Here is a 14,697-nt window from a genome sequence, read left to right as displayed (position 1 = left end):
TGTTTGTGAGAGAGAGAGAGAGAGAGAGAGAGAGAGAGAGAGAGAGAGAGAGAGAGAGAGTTGTTTTGGCTGAGACAGGGTCTCATGTATTTCAGGCTGACTTTGAATTCATTGTGTAACTATGACTTCAAACACCTGGACTTTCTATCTCTAAATTCTGAGTGTCAGGATTTCAGGTGTTTGTCACCACCTAGCTTGCTAGGGTAAGTTTAATCTTGTGTGCCCAGGCCTTAAAAGCCACTATGGAACTGAGATCTGTCTGTCACAGTGCAGGGATAAGGAGACTGTAACAAGATCTGTTAGGAGCTACTCACTTCATTCAACAATTACTTTTTAGCACCTTTCCGCACTGCAATCTTTGTCCCCAGCCAGACATTGTGTTAGCCTTCCTCACTCATACTGCAAAGAAGACCCACCCAAGCCAGGACAGACCCATGCTGGCTCCCCTGGCTTTGTCCAAAGAATGCAGCTCGGCCCTGTGGGCACCATCGTGACACTAACACCAGTAGCTTTTCATTTTCTACGTTACCATAAATATTTCAGGAGTCATGTGCCAGGGAGGCAGAGCGGCCATTTGTGCACTGGTTAACTCCAGCTTTGCCTCCTGTGGAGGGAGGCCAGAGGGCAGGCATTCAGCCTGGACCTAGCTGCAAGCTGTGCTGGGGGGAAAGGGAAATAAGTTTTGGAGTGTGTGGGGGTATTTTCCATCCCATCTGATTGTCAGTAGAGTCAGCAGAGTGGAGAGGGAGACAGGGGCCTGGGGCAGAAGCACACTAGGAGGCTCCGAGCAGGACTGACTTCTGTTCCAGGCTAAGGACTCCTCGCTCTGCAGCCAACCTTCCTGCCCAACCAGGTCATGTAAGTGACCCTCGGTGACTGCCCTGACTAGCAGAAGGAAGGACGGGTAATGAAGGAGAAGGGCTGGGAAAAGGAGGGGCCCAGGAGCTAGATGTGGGGTGCACACGTGGAATCTGAGCACTAGGAAGGTGGAAGGGGCGGGGCTCAGAGTTCAAGGCCATCCTCAGCTACATTGCAAGTTCCAGGCCAGTTGTGAGAAATGGTCTCAAAAAGACGAAGATACGAAGATACGAACAATGACAAACCAAAAGTCTTAGGCTTCCACTGAGGAGGCCAGAGGGGAACAGGGTAGTAAGACAGGCAGTGTGGGGAGTGTGGACAGCCACTATGCCGTGTATCGTGGGCACAGTCCCAGTCATGGCTGAGGTGATTCTCTGGCCTTTTGGTTTTCACATTGCCTGTCTGAACCCTGGCCAGGCACCGATGGGCAGAGACGGTAATCAGCATCTTTAGTCTACCTAAGCCTCTTCCACGGCTCCCTGGCCCCAGAAGCAAACCCGGCAGCCTGACACATGACATGGCGTTTTCTGTGAGTTGGTCGCCTGCTGAAGGAAGGATGGTTGAGATGGAATCCACCGCCATTTTTTTTTTTTTTTTTTTTTTTTGCTACCTCAAGGCCCTTTCGCCCGGATGTTTCTCCCTCACCTGGGTAACTCCCGGTTATCCTAGGGAAAGCACCAGGGGTATCACCTCCAGAATCACCTCCAGCAGGCATTCTGACAGCTACCACCTCTAAGACTAGGTTAGATACAATTCATAACTATCATGGGCATCCAGAATGTCCCCTTCTGTTCTTATCAGTCACTGCGCTTCGTCAGTCACGGCGGGCTTTCCCAATAACTATAAACAACATCTGGCTAGGACCTGTGTGTCTTCTCACTTAGTGCCAAACACGGGGCCTGACACACAGGTGACAGTTGGTAAGACAGTCAGCGAGACAGGCGAATAACGCAAAAGGCGGGTCTTCCGGGACTGATCTCGTGATTCTAGCATATGCACCGTCACTGCCGACAGCCATACAAATGTCCCCTAGGACTGTGTGGACCACACCCACCTCATGCTCAGCATAGACAGCACTTGGCCATGGCCTCGTGGCATTTCTCTGGCTCTCACTCCTCGGCCAATCTGAAGGTGGGGTTCCCACGCCTTTTAGCCCCTCTCCTACGAGCCGCCAGGGAAGGAAGCCCTGTCAGTGAAACCTTCACAAGCTGTCAGAAGGAATCATGTCAGCCACACAGCCTGCCTGCAGGGCGTGTATTCAACCAGACTGGAAACCTGTGCAGTCCTCAGGATGGGCTCCATCTGGAGACGCAGCACCAGGGCTCTTTCACGTGGCCAGGTCTCCATGGCTGGCACCACGGCCGAGAACAGGAGATTCCCATTGGCCTAATGACCTGGACCTTGGTCCCTGGAAACAGGAGCCCCAGAGTCCAGGAAGAGGACAGTGAGAAGCCACTGGAAGCAGGAAGCACATGTCTGCAGCTAGGAGACGCCCCCACCCGACCTACTCCCCATCTTGGAAGAGACACCCGAGCAAGGGCAAACACGCCACACAAACAATGCTGGGCTTTCCACATCTGCGTGAGGATGGGAGAGCCGCTCCGAGCTTTGCTTTCCTATCCACCGTGGAGCCTCCCTCCACCCCCATCCCCACTGTTTCCCAGGCACTGTTCTTTATTGAGGTTGACGTGTGTGTGTGTGTGTGTGTGTGTGTGTGTGTGTGTGTGTGCATGAGTATTTGTGTGTGTTTGTGAGTGTGTGTGAGTATGTGTGTGTGTATGAGTATGTGTGTGTGAGTGTGTGTGTTTGTGAGTGTGTGTATGTGTGTGTAAGTGTGTATGTGTGTATAAGTGTGTATGTGTGTGTGAGTGTGTATGTGTGTGTGTGCGTGTATATGTGTGAGTGTATATGTGTTTGTGAGTGTGAGCATGTGTGTGCTTGTGAGTATGTGAGTGTGTTCGTATGTGCGAGTGTGTGTGTATGTTTGTGTGTACATGTGTATGTGCATGTATGTATGTATGTGTGTATGAGTGTGTGTGTGTGTGTGTGTGTGTGTGTGAGTGTGTGTGTGCAGGCCAGGGGTCAGAGTCAGGTGTCACTCCTTGAGAGGCATCCACTGTTTAGTTTTTGTCTGTTTGAGACAGGCCTCTCCATGGAGCCTGGGTTTGCTGACTGAGCATACTGGCTGACCAGCCCACTTCAGGGAACCCCAGCTCTGGGCTCACGAGCCCAGGACTCACAAGCCCAGGACTCACTTGCTCTTTTATATGTGAGTGCTGGGAGTCAAACTCAGGCCCTGCTTGTACTTTGATCACTAATACTTTCTCCCCAGCCTCGGGCTGAAGTCTTAAAGCATGAGAGAGCTCGCCCAGGCTGCCTTTTGTTTCCGGGTTACTTTTCTAGCGTTCTTGTGCACAGTTCGGGGTCTATAGCTCACAGCGACTTCATATACATTTTCCAAAGAGCTTAACTGGGGCAACGGTAAGGAGGTGGGTACCTTAGTGACCTGGTTTGACATATGCACATTTTGAACACATATTGAAACCCAACCATATCTCATACACATGAATTACTATTTTATGCCAATGAAAATTTACACACAAAATGCTTCAAGGGATGGAAACACTAGAGGCTCTGATTGAATCATCACACAGCGTATGCATGTATGAATTATCGTGTAGTATTGCACGCATAAGTACAATTAGAATATCAATGTTGCCTCCCCGTTCCCCTTCCAGGGACCTGTCTTATCCTGCTAGCCCCTTTAGTCCCCCTCCTCAGTTTCTTTACCACTCACCAGGCTGTACTCCTGGTAGACCCAGCTGAAGGCCGGGCAGGCAGAGCCAATGGAGACAAGGCAGAAGGGGGCCTGGGTCTGGGACACTGGCTTCCTTATATGTCTGTTCTAATGTCCCCATCTCAGGGAGGATGAAGGGAAGACCGGGAACTTGACTGTCCCCATGGCTCTATTCGGAGACAGCAGGTCTTAAGCCTCCCTGTGTGAACACACGTATTCCATTTATGGTAGATGACCTAGACCGAATCAGGCTCTGTCTGAGGTATCAGATGCCACAACAGAGCCAGACTTGGTGGGGGTGGGGAGCTCTGACTACCCATGGTGCTCAGGGCCAAGCTTTCCTTGTGTTGGGTGGTAGCCAACTGGGCTCTTCAGACCCTCCCTCTAGGCAGCACGAATGGAAGAGTACAGAAATAACCTGGGCTAACATTTCTACTCTCCACAAGTCCTATAAAGAGTCTGTCTAGGAGACAACCCCATCAGACACCCCCAATACAGCCCCAACTCGCCACCCCAGAGCACCCTGACAAGACACACTTCTACCAGGGTGTGATGGTTCAAGCCTGCAACCCCAGCATTTAGGAGGCCAAAGCAGGAAGATTCTGTGAGCAAAAGGCCAGCCTGGGCTGTCCAGTGAGTTTTAGGTCAGACTGTACTATAGATCAAAAGCCCTGCTCCCCCGAAGAAAACAAAACCATCTCCTGTGAGGGTGGTGGTCAGTACAGACCGTCTCTCTGAGTTTCCTCACCGTCTCCTACTCCAGTGATACCCTGTTCAAGATGGTCTCCACAGAGAACACAGCCTCGCATGCACCAGGGTGTCCTGACCCTTTCACTGCATGTAGCTCCCTGGAAATAAGACACGGAGACTCCATAGGCTCTGAGCCACTCTGCTAACTCCACAGTGGCCTCTGAAACACATGCCCCCATGAGCCTCCTCGTATAGAAAACAGATGCTCACATTGCTGGAAACGTCTTCTACTAATATTTCTTGCTGAATCCTATATAATTTTCACAATATGGCCTCTAATTCTCTCTTCAGCTATATTAATTTGATCACTCTGCACGTTGAATTGGATTGCTCCTTTCTTCCTTCCTCCCTCCCTTCCTCTTCCTCCTCCTCATTCCCTCCCCTCCCCCTTCTCCCAGGGGCAGAGCCGTTCTTACCAAGATGGCTGTTAACTTGGACAGGTCAGGGAAGCAGACTGAGTCCGCCAGTGGCTACACATCTACATCCCAACGATGCACTGGGAAAGCAGCCACCATGGGGTAGGTCCGGGGAAGGGGTGAATTAGCATCACTATGAATCAAACTTGGACCAGAGTCTTATGATCACCTGACCTTCATGTCAGGGGAATGTGCACTGAGTCAACCTCAATCACCAAAACTTTAACTTCTAGAGTGTTCTCTTTGTTTTTGTCCCCTGATAATCTCATTATGAGGCCGAGTGTGTGTTTCTGTGTGTGTGTGTGTGTGTGTGTGTGTGTGGTGTACATGTGTGTGGTGTATGTGTGTGTGTGTACATGTGTGTGCGTGTGTATGGTGTGCACACGTTGGTGCTAGTGCACTTGCTGTAAGTGCTGGTACACACATCCCATGTGTAGAGGTCACAGGACAATTACTTCTCAGCTTCTACCTTGTCCCTGACAGGGTCTCTTGCTGTCTGCCGCAGCATACGGCAGCCTGGCAGGCTCAGGGGATTCTCTGGTCTCCACCTCCCAACAACACAGGAGCACTGCGGTTAGAGACATCTCCCTCTCCCCCTCCCCCTCCCCCTCCATCTTTGCCGGTTCTCTCTTTGATGGTGGATTTTCTCTTGTGGATTCTAACTTCTTTGTTACCAGTTAGCTCAGTGTTCGACGTGTTCTTTGCCCTTGATTCATATGTGTATCTCTACACATATGAACCACAGGTTTTACGCAGAGAAAAAGGCTAGGTTGGGCTTCTGCTCTGCGAGGATACCTCTGCATACTCCAGGGAGATGACAGCGTCCCTGGGGTAGCGACAGGTCCTTCTGACCCTGGAAATTTTTCATGCTGGGGGGATCAGAAAACCGTTGCTCCCCTGCCTTTTGCTTGCCCTCTTTGGCCTGTCAATACGGTACCAGCTCCATGAAGGACAAGGGCTCATCTTTCCTCCCACCGGTGTGTACTAAGAGCTAGCACGGAGCCCCGCACAAAGCAGGCTCTCGGGACACATTTGCACCAGGGAATTACAAACACTGCTTTCTGGGCTGGCAAGATGGCTCAAAGGTTAAAGGCATATGCTGCACGTGAAGAGGATCTCAGTTCAGCCCCTACCAGCCACACCAGGCAGGTGCCAGCGCCTGTAACCCCAGCTCATGGAGGCCCATGCCACCGGATTCAAGGGCACCTGCAGTCATGTGCACACACACCCCCCCAACTCCCACTGCCACCGTGAAAGGGGGTATTTTCAAAAGAGCACTGATCTCTGGGAGTCTGCCAACATAGTCAAGGGGCCTCTGGGTTCTGTATCCTGCCCATCACCCCTGTCAGACACCCTTGGCTCACAGGCAGGTGCACTCACTGGAGATGGAGGTGTAGACAGCGAAGGCCCTGAGGCTGGTCATTTCCTTCCTGCGGGTCATCTCCACCCTCGAGCAGAAGATGTTCTCCCATGCGTACAGCTTGAGAAGCTTGATGCCCCGGAGCATCTCATTGGTCTGCTTCAGCCTCTCATTGGAGTATTCCTAGGGGCAGGAGTGGCGGTAGTAGTGCATTCACAGAGGGGAGATGCTTGTGCCCCTAGCTCGGCTGAGGAGCAGGCACCAAATCCACGTCCTCACCATCTGCCCAGCTCCTGTCACCACAAGCATGTTCCCGGACGGACTGTTAAGTTCATTTCATAGAAACTGAGGCCTGAACTGTGAGTGTGAGGAGGACTGTGAGTATGGGGAGGACTAAGAGTGTGGGGAGGGAGAAGTATACATGGGGAGGACTGAATACGGGAAGAACTGAGTGTGGGAAGGACTGTCAGTATGATGGGGAGGACTGTGAGTGTGAAGAGGATTATGAATGTGGAGAGGGAGAACTGTATATGAGGAGGACTGAGTGTGGAGAGGACTGTGTAGGGAGGACTGTGAGTGTGAAGAGGATTATGAGTGTGGAGAGGGAGAACTGTCTATGAGGAGGACCGAGTGTGGAGAGGACTGTGTAGGGAGGACTGTGAGTATGGGGAGGACTGTGAGTATGGGGAGGACTGTGTAGGGAGGATTGTGAGTGTGGGGAGGGAGAACTATAAGTTCAGGGATGACTGTGAGTGTAGGGAGGATTATGAGTTTGGGAGGAGGCTACTAAGGTGAGGACCAAGGAAGGGGATGTGGGGAACGGCAGAGATGGAACATGCTTATCCCAGGACACTCACCAGGGTGCTCCGCTGTGCCTGGGAGAGCTTGGTGGCCACAAAGTACTGTACAGGAGCCAGCAGAATGATGACAGCCGCTCCAATCAAGGCACTGACCCCAAGGATGTAGTAGAGGAGGATCACACCCACAATGATCTAGAGAAGGTGATGGGGGATGAGCTCTCTGCTCCAGGGCTGCCTTGCCAGAGGGCATCGGCTGTGCCTTCCATCAGCTCCTCAGTGCCCGAGTTTTGAATGGCCTTGGGGATAAGCTAGGGCATAGGAGCAGGTGTGGGAGAGCAATATGTGGGTCCACGTGCAGCCGAGGCTCTGGGCTAGAACTCAGGGCATTCATTAATGCCAGCTGAAGGACTAACTTCCTCTGAGTCTCCTTTTCCAAGGAGGGTCTGAAGCTGCATCATTGGCTTTATTTCTCCTTAGCTGAGACCGACATGTCTCTCCAAATGAGCTGCCCAGGAATGAAGGGGCAGGAATCTGTGTCAGGCAGATCTGCACAGGCGTGGAGAAGGTGCTGTGCATTTGTGGTCTGGTAGCTTGTTCTACCTACTTACCTATCTACCTACCTACTCACCTAACTACCTACTCCCCTACCTACCTACCTGCCTACCTACATGCCTATCTATCTATCCATCCACCCCCATCCATCCATCCATCCATCCTCCACCCATCCACCCACCCACCCATCCATCCATCCATCCATCCATCCATCCATCCATCCATCAATCCATCCACCCACCCATCCATCCATCCACCCACCCACCCACCCACTCATCCACCCATCCAACCACCCACCCACCCATCCATCCATTCACCCACCCATCCATCAATCCACCCATCCATTCACCCATCCATCCACCTATTCACCCATCCATCCACCCACCCATCCATCTACCCACCCATCCACCCATCCATCCACCCACCCACCCATCCATCCACCCACCCACCCACCCATCCATCCACCCATCCATTCACCCATCCATCTACCCATCCACCCATCCATCCACTATTTCATCCACCCATCTATTCACCCACCCATCCATCCACCCATCCATCCACCCATCCATCCATTCACCAATCCATCAACCCATCCATCCATCCATCCACTCATTCTCTCATCCATCCACCCACCCATCCATCCACCCACCCATCTGTTTATCCATCCTTGAAGTTCTGATCTTCCTGCCTTCATCTGCAGCATGAGGCCTACAGCATGCTAGGTAAGCACTCTACCAACGGAACTACATCCTTGCCCATCACCATCCCCTTTTGTGTGATGGGGGATTGAACTCAGGGCCTCTCACACTAGGCAAGTGCTCTATCACTGACTGTATCATCAGACACCCTCTCCTGTACCTTTCCACTTGGCCCATTTAAAGAACAAATTGTTTTGAGACAAAGGTCTCACTAAGTTATATGTGTAGGCATCAGGTGCTGAGACAGTCTTTAACCCAGGCTAGCCTTAGCCTCATCCTCTTGGCTCAGGCTCCCAAGTAGCTGGGACTACAGGTCTAGTTTCTGTTGTTTGTTTGGAAACAGAGTCTTGTGGCATAGCCTGGGTCTAGCTGGAACTTGAGAGAGCCCTGCTCAGTCCCTCAAGTGCTGGGATTGCAGTGTGAACCGCCATACCTGAGTCTGGTGTTATTAAGCTTGGCAGGCTTTCCTCGAAATGAGAACCATTCTGTTTCTAGCTTTATGTAAATGACTGCCTATTTATCATTATTCATGAGCAACGTAAACCTCTCTTGCTAGTCCCCAAAGCTCCTGGATGACACTTTCCCAGGCTGTTGTCAAAGACAAGTACCTTTAATGACGTGGCATACTCTGGAAGACAGCTGTGCTGACCTCCTTAGTTAAAAGGAGAGAGAAAAGAAAGCCTGTCCCTCTTGGTTCCTCATCCTGCCAGCCCTGTGACAATCTGGCATGAGGCTCCCTGCCTCAGTTCGAGAAGAGAGGAGGCGGGGCTCTACCATTTCTGCTAATCACAGGAAGCCTCCTTCATTAGTGCTAACTGAGAACTTGTGGGACGACCCCATCATCACACTCCTCCCTGTTTAACTGATATTAAAAGCTGTAGGGTAGGCGAGCCATGTTGAGAACTTGTGTCCTTGATTTACTGGGGACTGGGGCAGAGCGTATTACTTTACTTGATACCTCCACCAGCTACCTTCCTGGGAGTCCTGCTGGGCACAGCTTTGTTCTTACATGAGCTGTTCTCCCATGGAGGCAGCCAGGGTGTCCTGAAGCCACTATGGTTGCACCAGACTCTAAGAAGCCTTTCGGGGTACCCAGGATCATTTGTAGGGGCCTTCACCAACCCCAGGGGCTAACTCTTCAGCTCAGCTGTTCTGAAACTTGAGGCAATCTTTAGTTTGTTCCGGGAGCCCAAGTATACACTAGCAGTCTACCAAAATGCTACTTTAAAAAAAAGTGTGTGATTTAAAAAAAAAAAAAAGATTGCAAACTAGGAAGAGTGAATTTCAATATCATATGGGAACTTCGTCACCAGGCTGGCCCCAGACCCCCAGCCGAGTGGGGTTTCCTTGCCACGAGGCTAAGATGACCTCATTGTGTGTTTTTGTGTATAGGGGTGGGTTGGCTAGGAACTAACCTAGGACTCACTCATGCTAAGCTGAGCTACGTCCCAGCCCTCAGTTCTTGATAGGAATTCTCTCAGGTAACTTTTGTGTGCTGATCAATTTCATAAGCATGAAGGCAGAGTCTCTGATGTATTAAAAATGAGTATCAGTTGGGCTGGTGCTGTGCACGTATAGTTTTAGGCACTCAGGAGGCTGAGTCAGGAAATGACCTGAACTCAGGACCTTGGGGCTAGCCTGGGCAAAAGAATAAGACCCCCCATTTCAAACAACTTCAACAGAATGGCCCTGAGCTCACCCCATAGCTGAGCACGACTGTGAATTTCTGATCCTCCTGTCTCTACTCCTGTCTCTGGTTTACTGGTTTATGTGGTACTTGTGAAGAATCCAGGTATCGTAGCCCCTGAGCAATAACATTACCAACTGTGCTATATTCCAGTTCCCCACAAGAGCAGCCTTTAGTATCTACAGATCTCCCCTTGGCATGACCTTGCTACAAGTCATTTAAAGTTGGCGGCACTTTTTAGTGTCCTAATGATAGCACCATCTCCGGTCACACAGAGATGTCCAGACAGGTCCGAAATGCATGAGACTCTGGGGGGGGGGGGGACCACAGCACACTACATGGATAGTGTCCCACTGCCTCCCCCAGCACCCTCCCTCCACGGGAGGCTCCCCCCAGCACCCTCCCTCCACAGGAGGCTCTCCTAATACCCCCCCCACACACACAAATCTGATACCTGTACTGGCATAGCCCAGAGGTTTGGGCATAAGAAGAAAAACCACATGAGCTGGTTCGTGTCGATGGCCACCAGGTTGCAGATCTGCCCGGCGGTCATCTCCCCCATCGACAGGTTGGACGTGGACAAGTGCATGATCTTATTGTAGATCTTGGTCTAGGAAGGAGAGCGGAGAGCTTCACATCTGTCGTCGTTGTCACCTCTGTCACCACATCTGGAAAGGGCCGGAGGCAGGCTTCTCTGACATCCCTACGGAGCCCTGGAGGGGCTCTGCCATTCTAACACCGAGATGATCTACACGATGGCCAATAAGCCAACAAGCCAAGGCCAAGCAAGCTGCTTCTCCAGCAAGCCTGACCTCTCCCTCGGGGACGGGACATAATTAGCTCCTAAATCTTAAAAGCTGGCCTTCATATCTACTTGTGTTCTTGATTTACTGGGGACCAGGGCAGAGCACATTAAAGACATAAAAATGAGGAATAAAAGAGAAACGGCCTGTTTTCCTGTGTCACCTCCACCCTGGGGCCAAGTCACTGAGCCTTGGAACAAAGCCAGCAGTCAGCCTCAGCAGCCGGCACCATCTCTAGAAATGCAGCTTCCCTGAAAATCTCCACAGGGCAACATGGAGGGTAATGGCTGCCTGGAGGCTTGGACCTGCAGCCAACACCTTCCAGAGGGATTGTATTTTCAGCTGCGTGCTCTGGAACGAAGGAGGAGCTCTGTCTTGTCTTAAATGGCCGCAGGGTGCCCTTTTTTTTTTTTGGGCACAGTTGCTTTGCAAAGCCTTTCGCCCATTGTTCTGTGAAGCTCAGCTTGCTTTTGTTTGTGGGTCAGATTTTCTGAGGGCGTGGGTGTCTCCTGTGTCTATTCTGAGGTTTATATACAGCAGGGGGAACGCCGGAAATAATGGCGGTCTTTTTTGGAAAATGTAGGCACTTTCCACGGACTTCCTCGCTATGTGACATTAAGCCGTAGAGGCTAACCAGCAGCTTTCACTGAAATACAGGCATGAGTTAACCTGCCAAATAAAGCAGCCCTGGCATACTTGTGATGGTGGTGGTGGTGGTGGTTTGTGTACTTGTGAATAATTTAGGAATTTCGCTTGGTAACTTACAGGTTCTTCATCTATGAAGGCACATTTTCTGTAGGTAACTTTCTGGAAATCTTTAAAAGAAAAGAGGTCTCTTAGGTTGGCTTCATTTCCATAATGTATGTTATCATTTCCTTCTTGTGGCGTATGAATTAATCTCTCTGGTTAATGTAAAAGATTCGGTTTGATTAAAAAAAAACGGCTATGAACTGATATATTAAAAGCCCATTTGGGGGTTCTTTTAGCATAATTGGAAAATACTGGGTGGCTGTGTGATTTATGACACACGCCTAGGAAGCAGATCTGATGACAAGACTACCCAACCACAGAGTTGCCTGTGGTGGCACAAGCTCGCCTGTCATTGAAGGGTTTGGAGATAACTCTGGGGGTCACACAGAGTTTGGTTCTTCGTAGTTCTGTATCTCCCTAGGACCTGTGAGGTTTATCACGGGTGTAATGACCCTTCCCACCTGCCGATATCACTGAACAAACCCCGTTTTCTCCATCAAAGCCCACAGAAGCTGGACAGCATCATTTGCACACACACACCATTAACACAGGCTATCAAGAGGACCAGAGCGGATGGTTCAAGCAGAACCCTCCTCTTCTCTACAGCTCCTTCCCAGCATCACCTCTGAATGACTGTCATGGGATTGGCCCACGCACCTGACACCGCAGAGAGTTTTCATATAAAACTATAGGGAAATGATGCCCAACTTCTAATCTTTCTGTGGAATAGTTTTGGTGGACGAGGCAGCCTTGGGACTTTGTACAGCTCTGTGAAAACCAGTAGGGATGGCAGACTAGGTCTCACCCTCCTCTTTGCACAAGGAGAATGCCATTCGGGGGACATGGGGTCTCAGATGAGTGCACGGCTGCTGCCCCTCCCAGGATTGGTCTGAAGAACTGACAAGCTTCTATGCCATATGATCTCTTCCCAGTCAGGGTTCTCCATGGAAGCCCCAAGTTCAAATCCTCATGGAGGCGCTGGGGTATGGGATGACTCTCATCCACCCTAAGGGGCTTGTCCTCCTCCACAGGGCTCTGAGTCCTTCCTGGCTTTTATCACCCTGCTAATCAATTCTACAAAGACCTATATGCCACGAATCTCTCTCTCATCAGGGACCCCAGATGGAAGAGCTCAAATGGACCCGGGATGTTTTGCTGGTTCGTTGTGTTGATACGCTTGTATTGCTGCACCTCAATGGACTATCTGCTAGGCCTTCAGGATTAGAGCTGGATTCTGAGGCCACGGTGTGTGCCCGGCAGGAGAGAAAGAACTCTGCAATTGACTGGTGATGCCTGCCACTTTCAAAAGTGGGGAGGAAGCAAGCACTGAGCAGCTGACATCTAGTTGGTCTAGTCCAAGGTAGAGCCAGACCTGCCATTGCTACCAAGTCCATCCCCAGCCCCAAGACACTTCCCACCTTCCCCCACACGGCCAATGGCTGGTCCTACCGATGGGGAAGAGCAGCAACAATGAACTCACACAGAATTCTTCAGAACTACAGGAAGAGTAGAGCAGGTCTGCTCCAGCAGTGAGAAAGGCTTGTGACCCCGGTACCTGGATTGCTCCTCGCAGGTTAATCCCGGTTTCGATGGCGACGTAGTACGAGGCTTGCAGGAACGTCCTTTGCAGCAGGAGGGCAAGGAACAGAAGCACAGCCAAGACGTAGGCATTGCCAAGGAACTCTTGGGATGAGACAAAGTAAACCCCAAGAAACTGTGTCTGTGGGACAGAGAAGAGCAGCGGTGGCCGTTACTCCCAGAAGAGTGACGCTTGTGACAGCTGGATCACTGCCTCCGTGGGATCAGTTGGTAGAGCACTTGCTGAGCAGGCATAAGGATCTGAGTTCAATCTCCAGCACCTATGTGAGAAAGCTGGGTGCAGCGGTGTGCGATCCCAGTGCTGGGGAGATGGGAGGGGAGAGTCCCTTGGGGTGGCTGGGCCAGCCTGTAGCTCAATCAGTGAGCTCCATGTTCAGTGTGAAATCCTCTCTCAAAAAAATAGGATAGAGTTGGTAGATGGATCAGCACGCGTGCGCGCGCACACACACACACTTTAAAATTAAAAGATGAAGTAGAAAGCAGTTGGGGATGACTACTAATATTGACCTCTGATCCCATGTATGCACACACACACACACACACACACACACACACACACATGCACACACTTTAAAATTAAAAGATAAGGTAGAAAGCAGTTGGGGATGACTACTAATATTGACCTCTGATCCCATGTATGCACACACACACACACACACACGCACACACGTACAACTGGACTGCTAAATCCAACCAAAGGCTGTGTCTACTTCTATCACCTTCCCATGTGAGGGACCATGGCTCTCAGCCCCTCTTCCTCCATGCCCCTGGGAGTTTACTCTGAATGGAATGAGAATAAATAGAGCAGATCACGGAGGAGCCCAAACAGAACAGCTCCAGCGAATGGCACGGTGCGTCCTCTGCCTCAGAAACGGATCCCACAATCTGCTGAGCAGTGGCTTCTGGGCTGGGGGAGGGGAGGAACCTGGTGTGGACTGTTCCCTAGGGAAATGTGGGAACGAAGTTCTCACAACAGCTGAGAGGAACACACGGGTAGTCCCCAACCCTTCAGGCTCCCAGAACCGCCTTTTGAGTTTAAGTCACCCTCTTTGCACTCCAGAGAGACCCCAGATAACAATCAGGGAAAACATTCTGCCCTTGTGTTAAAGATCCCAGGAAGCATCAGCATGCCTGTTTCCAAATTCAGCATCACTGGCTCCCAGGAAGACTTTGAACTTGAGCCGCCCCCTCTAGCTCAACCTCGAGAATCTTCCCATGGACTCGGGCTCTCACCTTTCTGACACTGCCCTGACACTTGGAAGGATGTGGGAAGTGCTACAGGGCAGACAGTGATGGGAACAAAGTGAGAAAAAACCCAAGGTCGTGACCTTGGCAGTGACCAGGCCAACCCAAGAAGGGTTCTCTCTCAGTGAGTCTTTCCCGAGAATCAAGAGTTCCCGGGTCTTGGCTTAGGGGCCAAGACAGTGGGAGACTTTACCCTCTAGAGCAGTTGACGCTCAGCCTTCCCAATGCTGCGACCCTTTAATACGGTTCCTCATGTTGGGGTGACCCCCAGCCATAGTCTTTTCATTGCTACTTCAGAGTTGTAGTGAATGTAGTGGAAGGTTAGAGGCAGCAGTACCCGATCGCATGGTTGGAAGGGGTGAGAGGTGAGTCATTGCAAAGC

The 14,697-nt window shown here is 51.0% G+C and overlaps 1 protein-coding gene across 6 annotated transcripts in view; it reads right to left on the bottom strand.

Annotated features, from left to right (window-relative positions):
• ABCC8 (ATP binding cassette subfamily C member 8) overlaps positions 1-14,697 on the bottom strand; it is a gene marked incomplete at its 5' end in the record, with an annotated part of 74,851 nt that overhangs the window by 37,220 nt on the left and 22,934 nt on the right. For all 6 annotated transcript variants that reach the window (XM_080908148.1, XM_080908150.1, XM_080908149.1 and 3 more), the window contains 4 exons: positions 6,202-6,364; positions 7,039-7,173; positions 10,373-10,528; positions 13,027-13,191. In XM_080908148.1, coding sequence (XP_080764274.1) covers positions 6,202-6,364; positions 7,039-7,173; positions 10,373-10,528; positions 13,027-13,191 — 619 coding nt within the window. The remainder of the gene's footprint in view (positions 1-6,201; positions 6,365-7,038; positions 7,174-10,372; positions 10,529-13,026; positions 13,192-14,697) is intronic.

The sequence above is a fragment of the Micromys minutus genome (assembly GCF_963924665.1).
Source record: "Micromys minutus genome assembly, chromosome: 32".
In the NCBI taxonomy this organism is placed as follows: Eukaryota; Metazoa; Chordata; class Mammalia; order Rodentia; family Muridae; genus Micromys; species Micromys minutus.
Note: the sequence above shows the minus strand (reverse complement) of the source record. Positions and strands in the feature narration are given on the sequence as shown.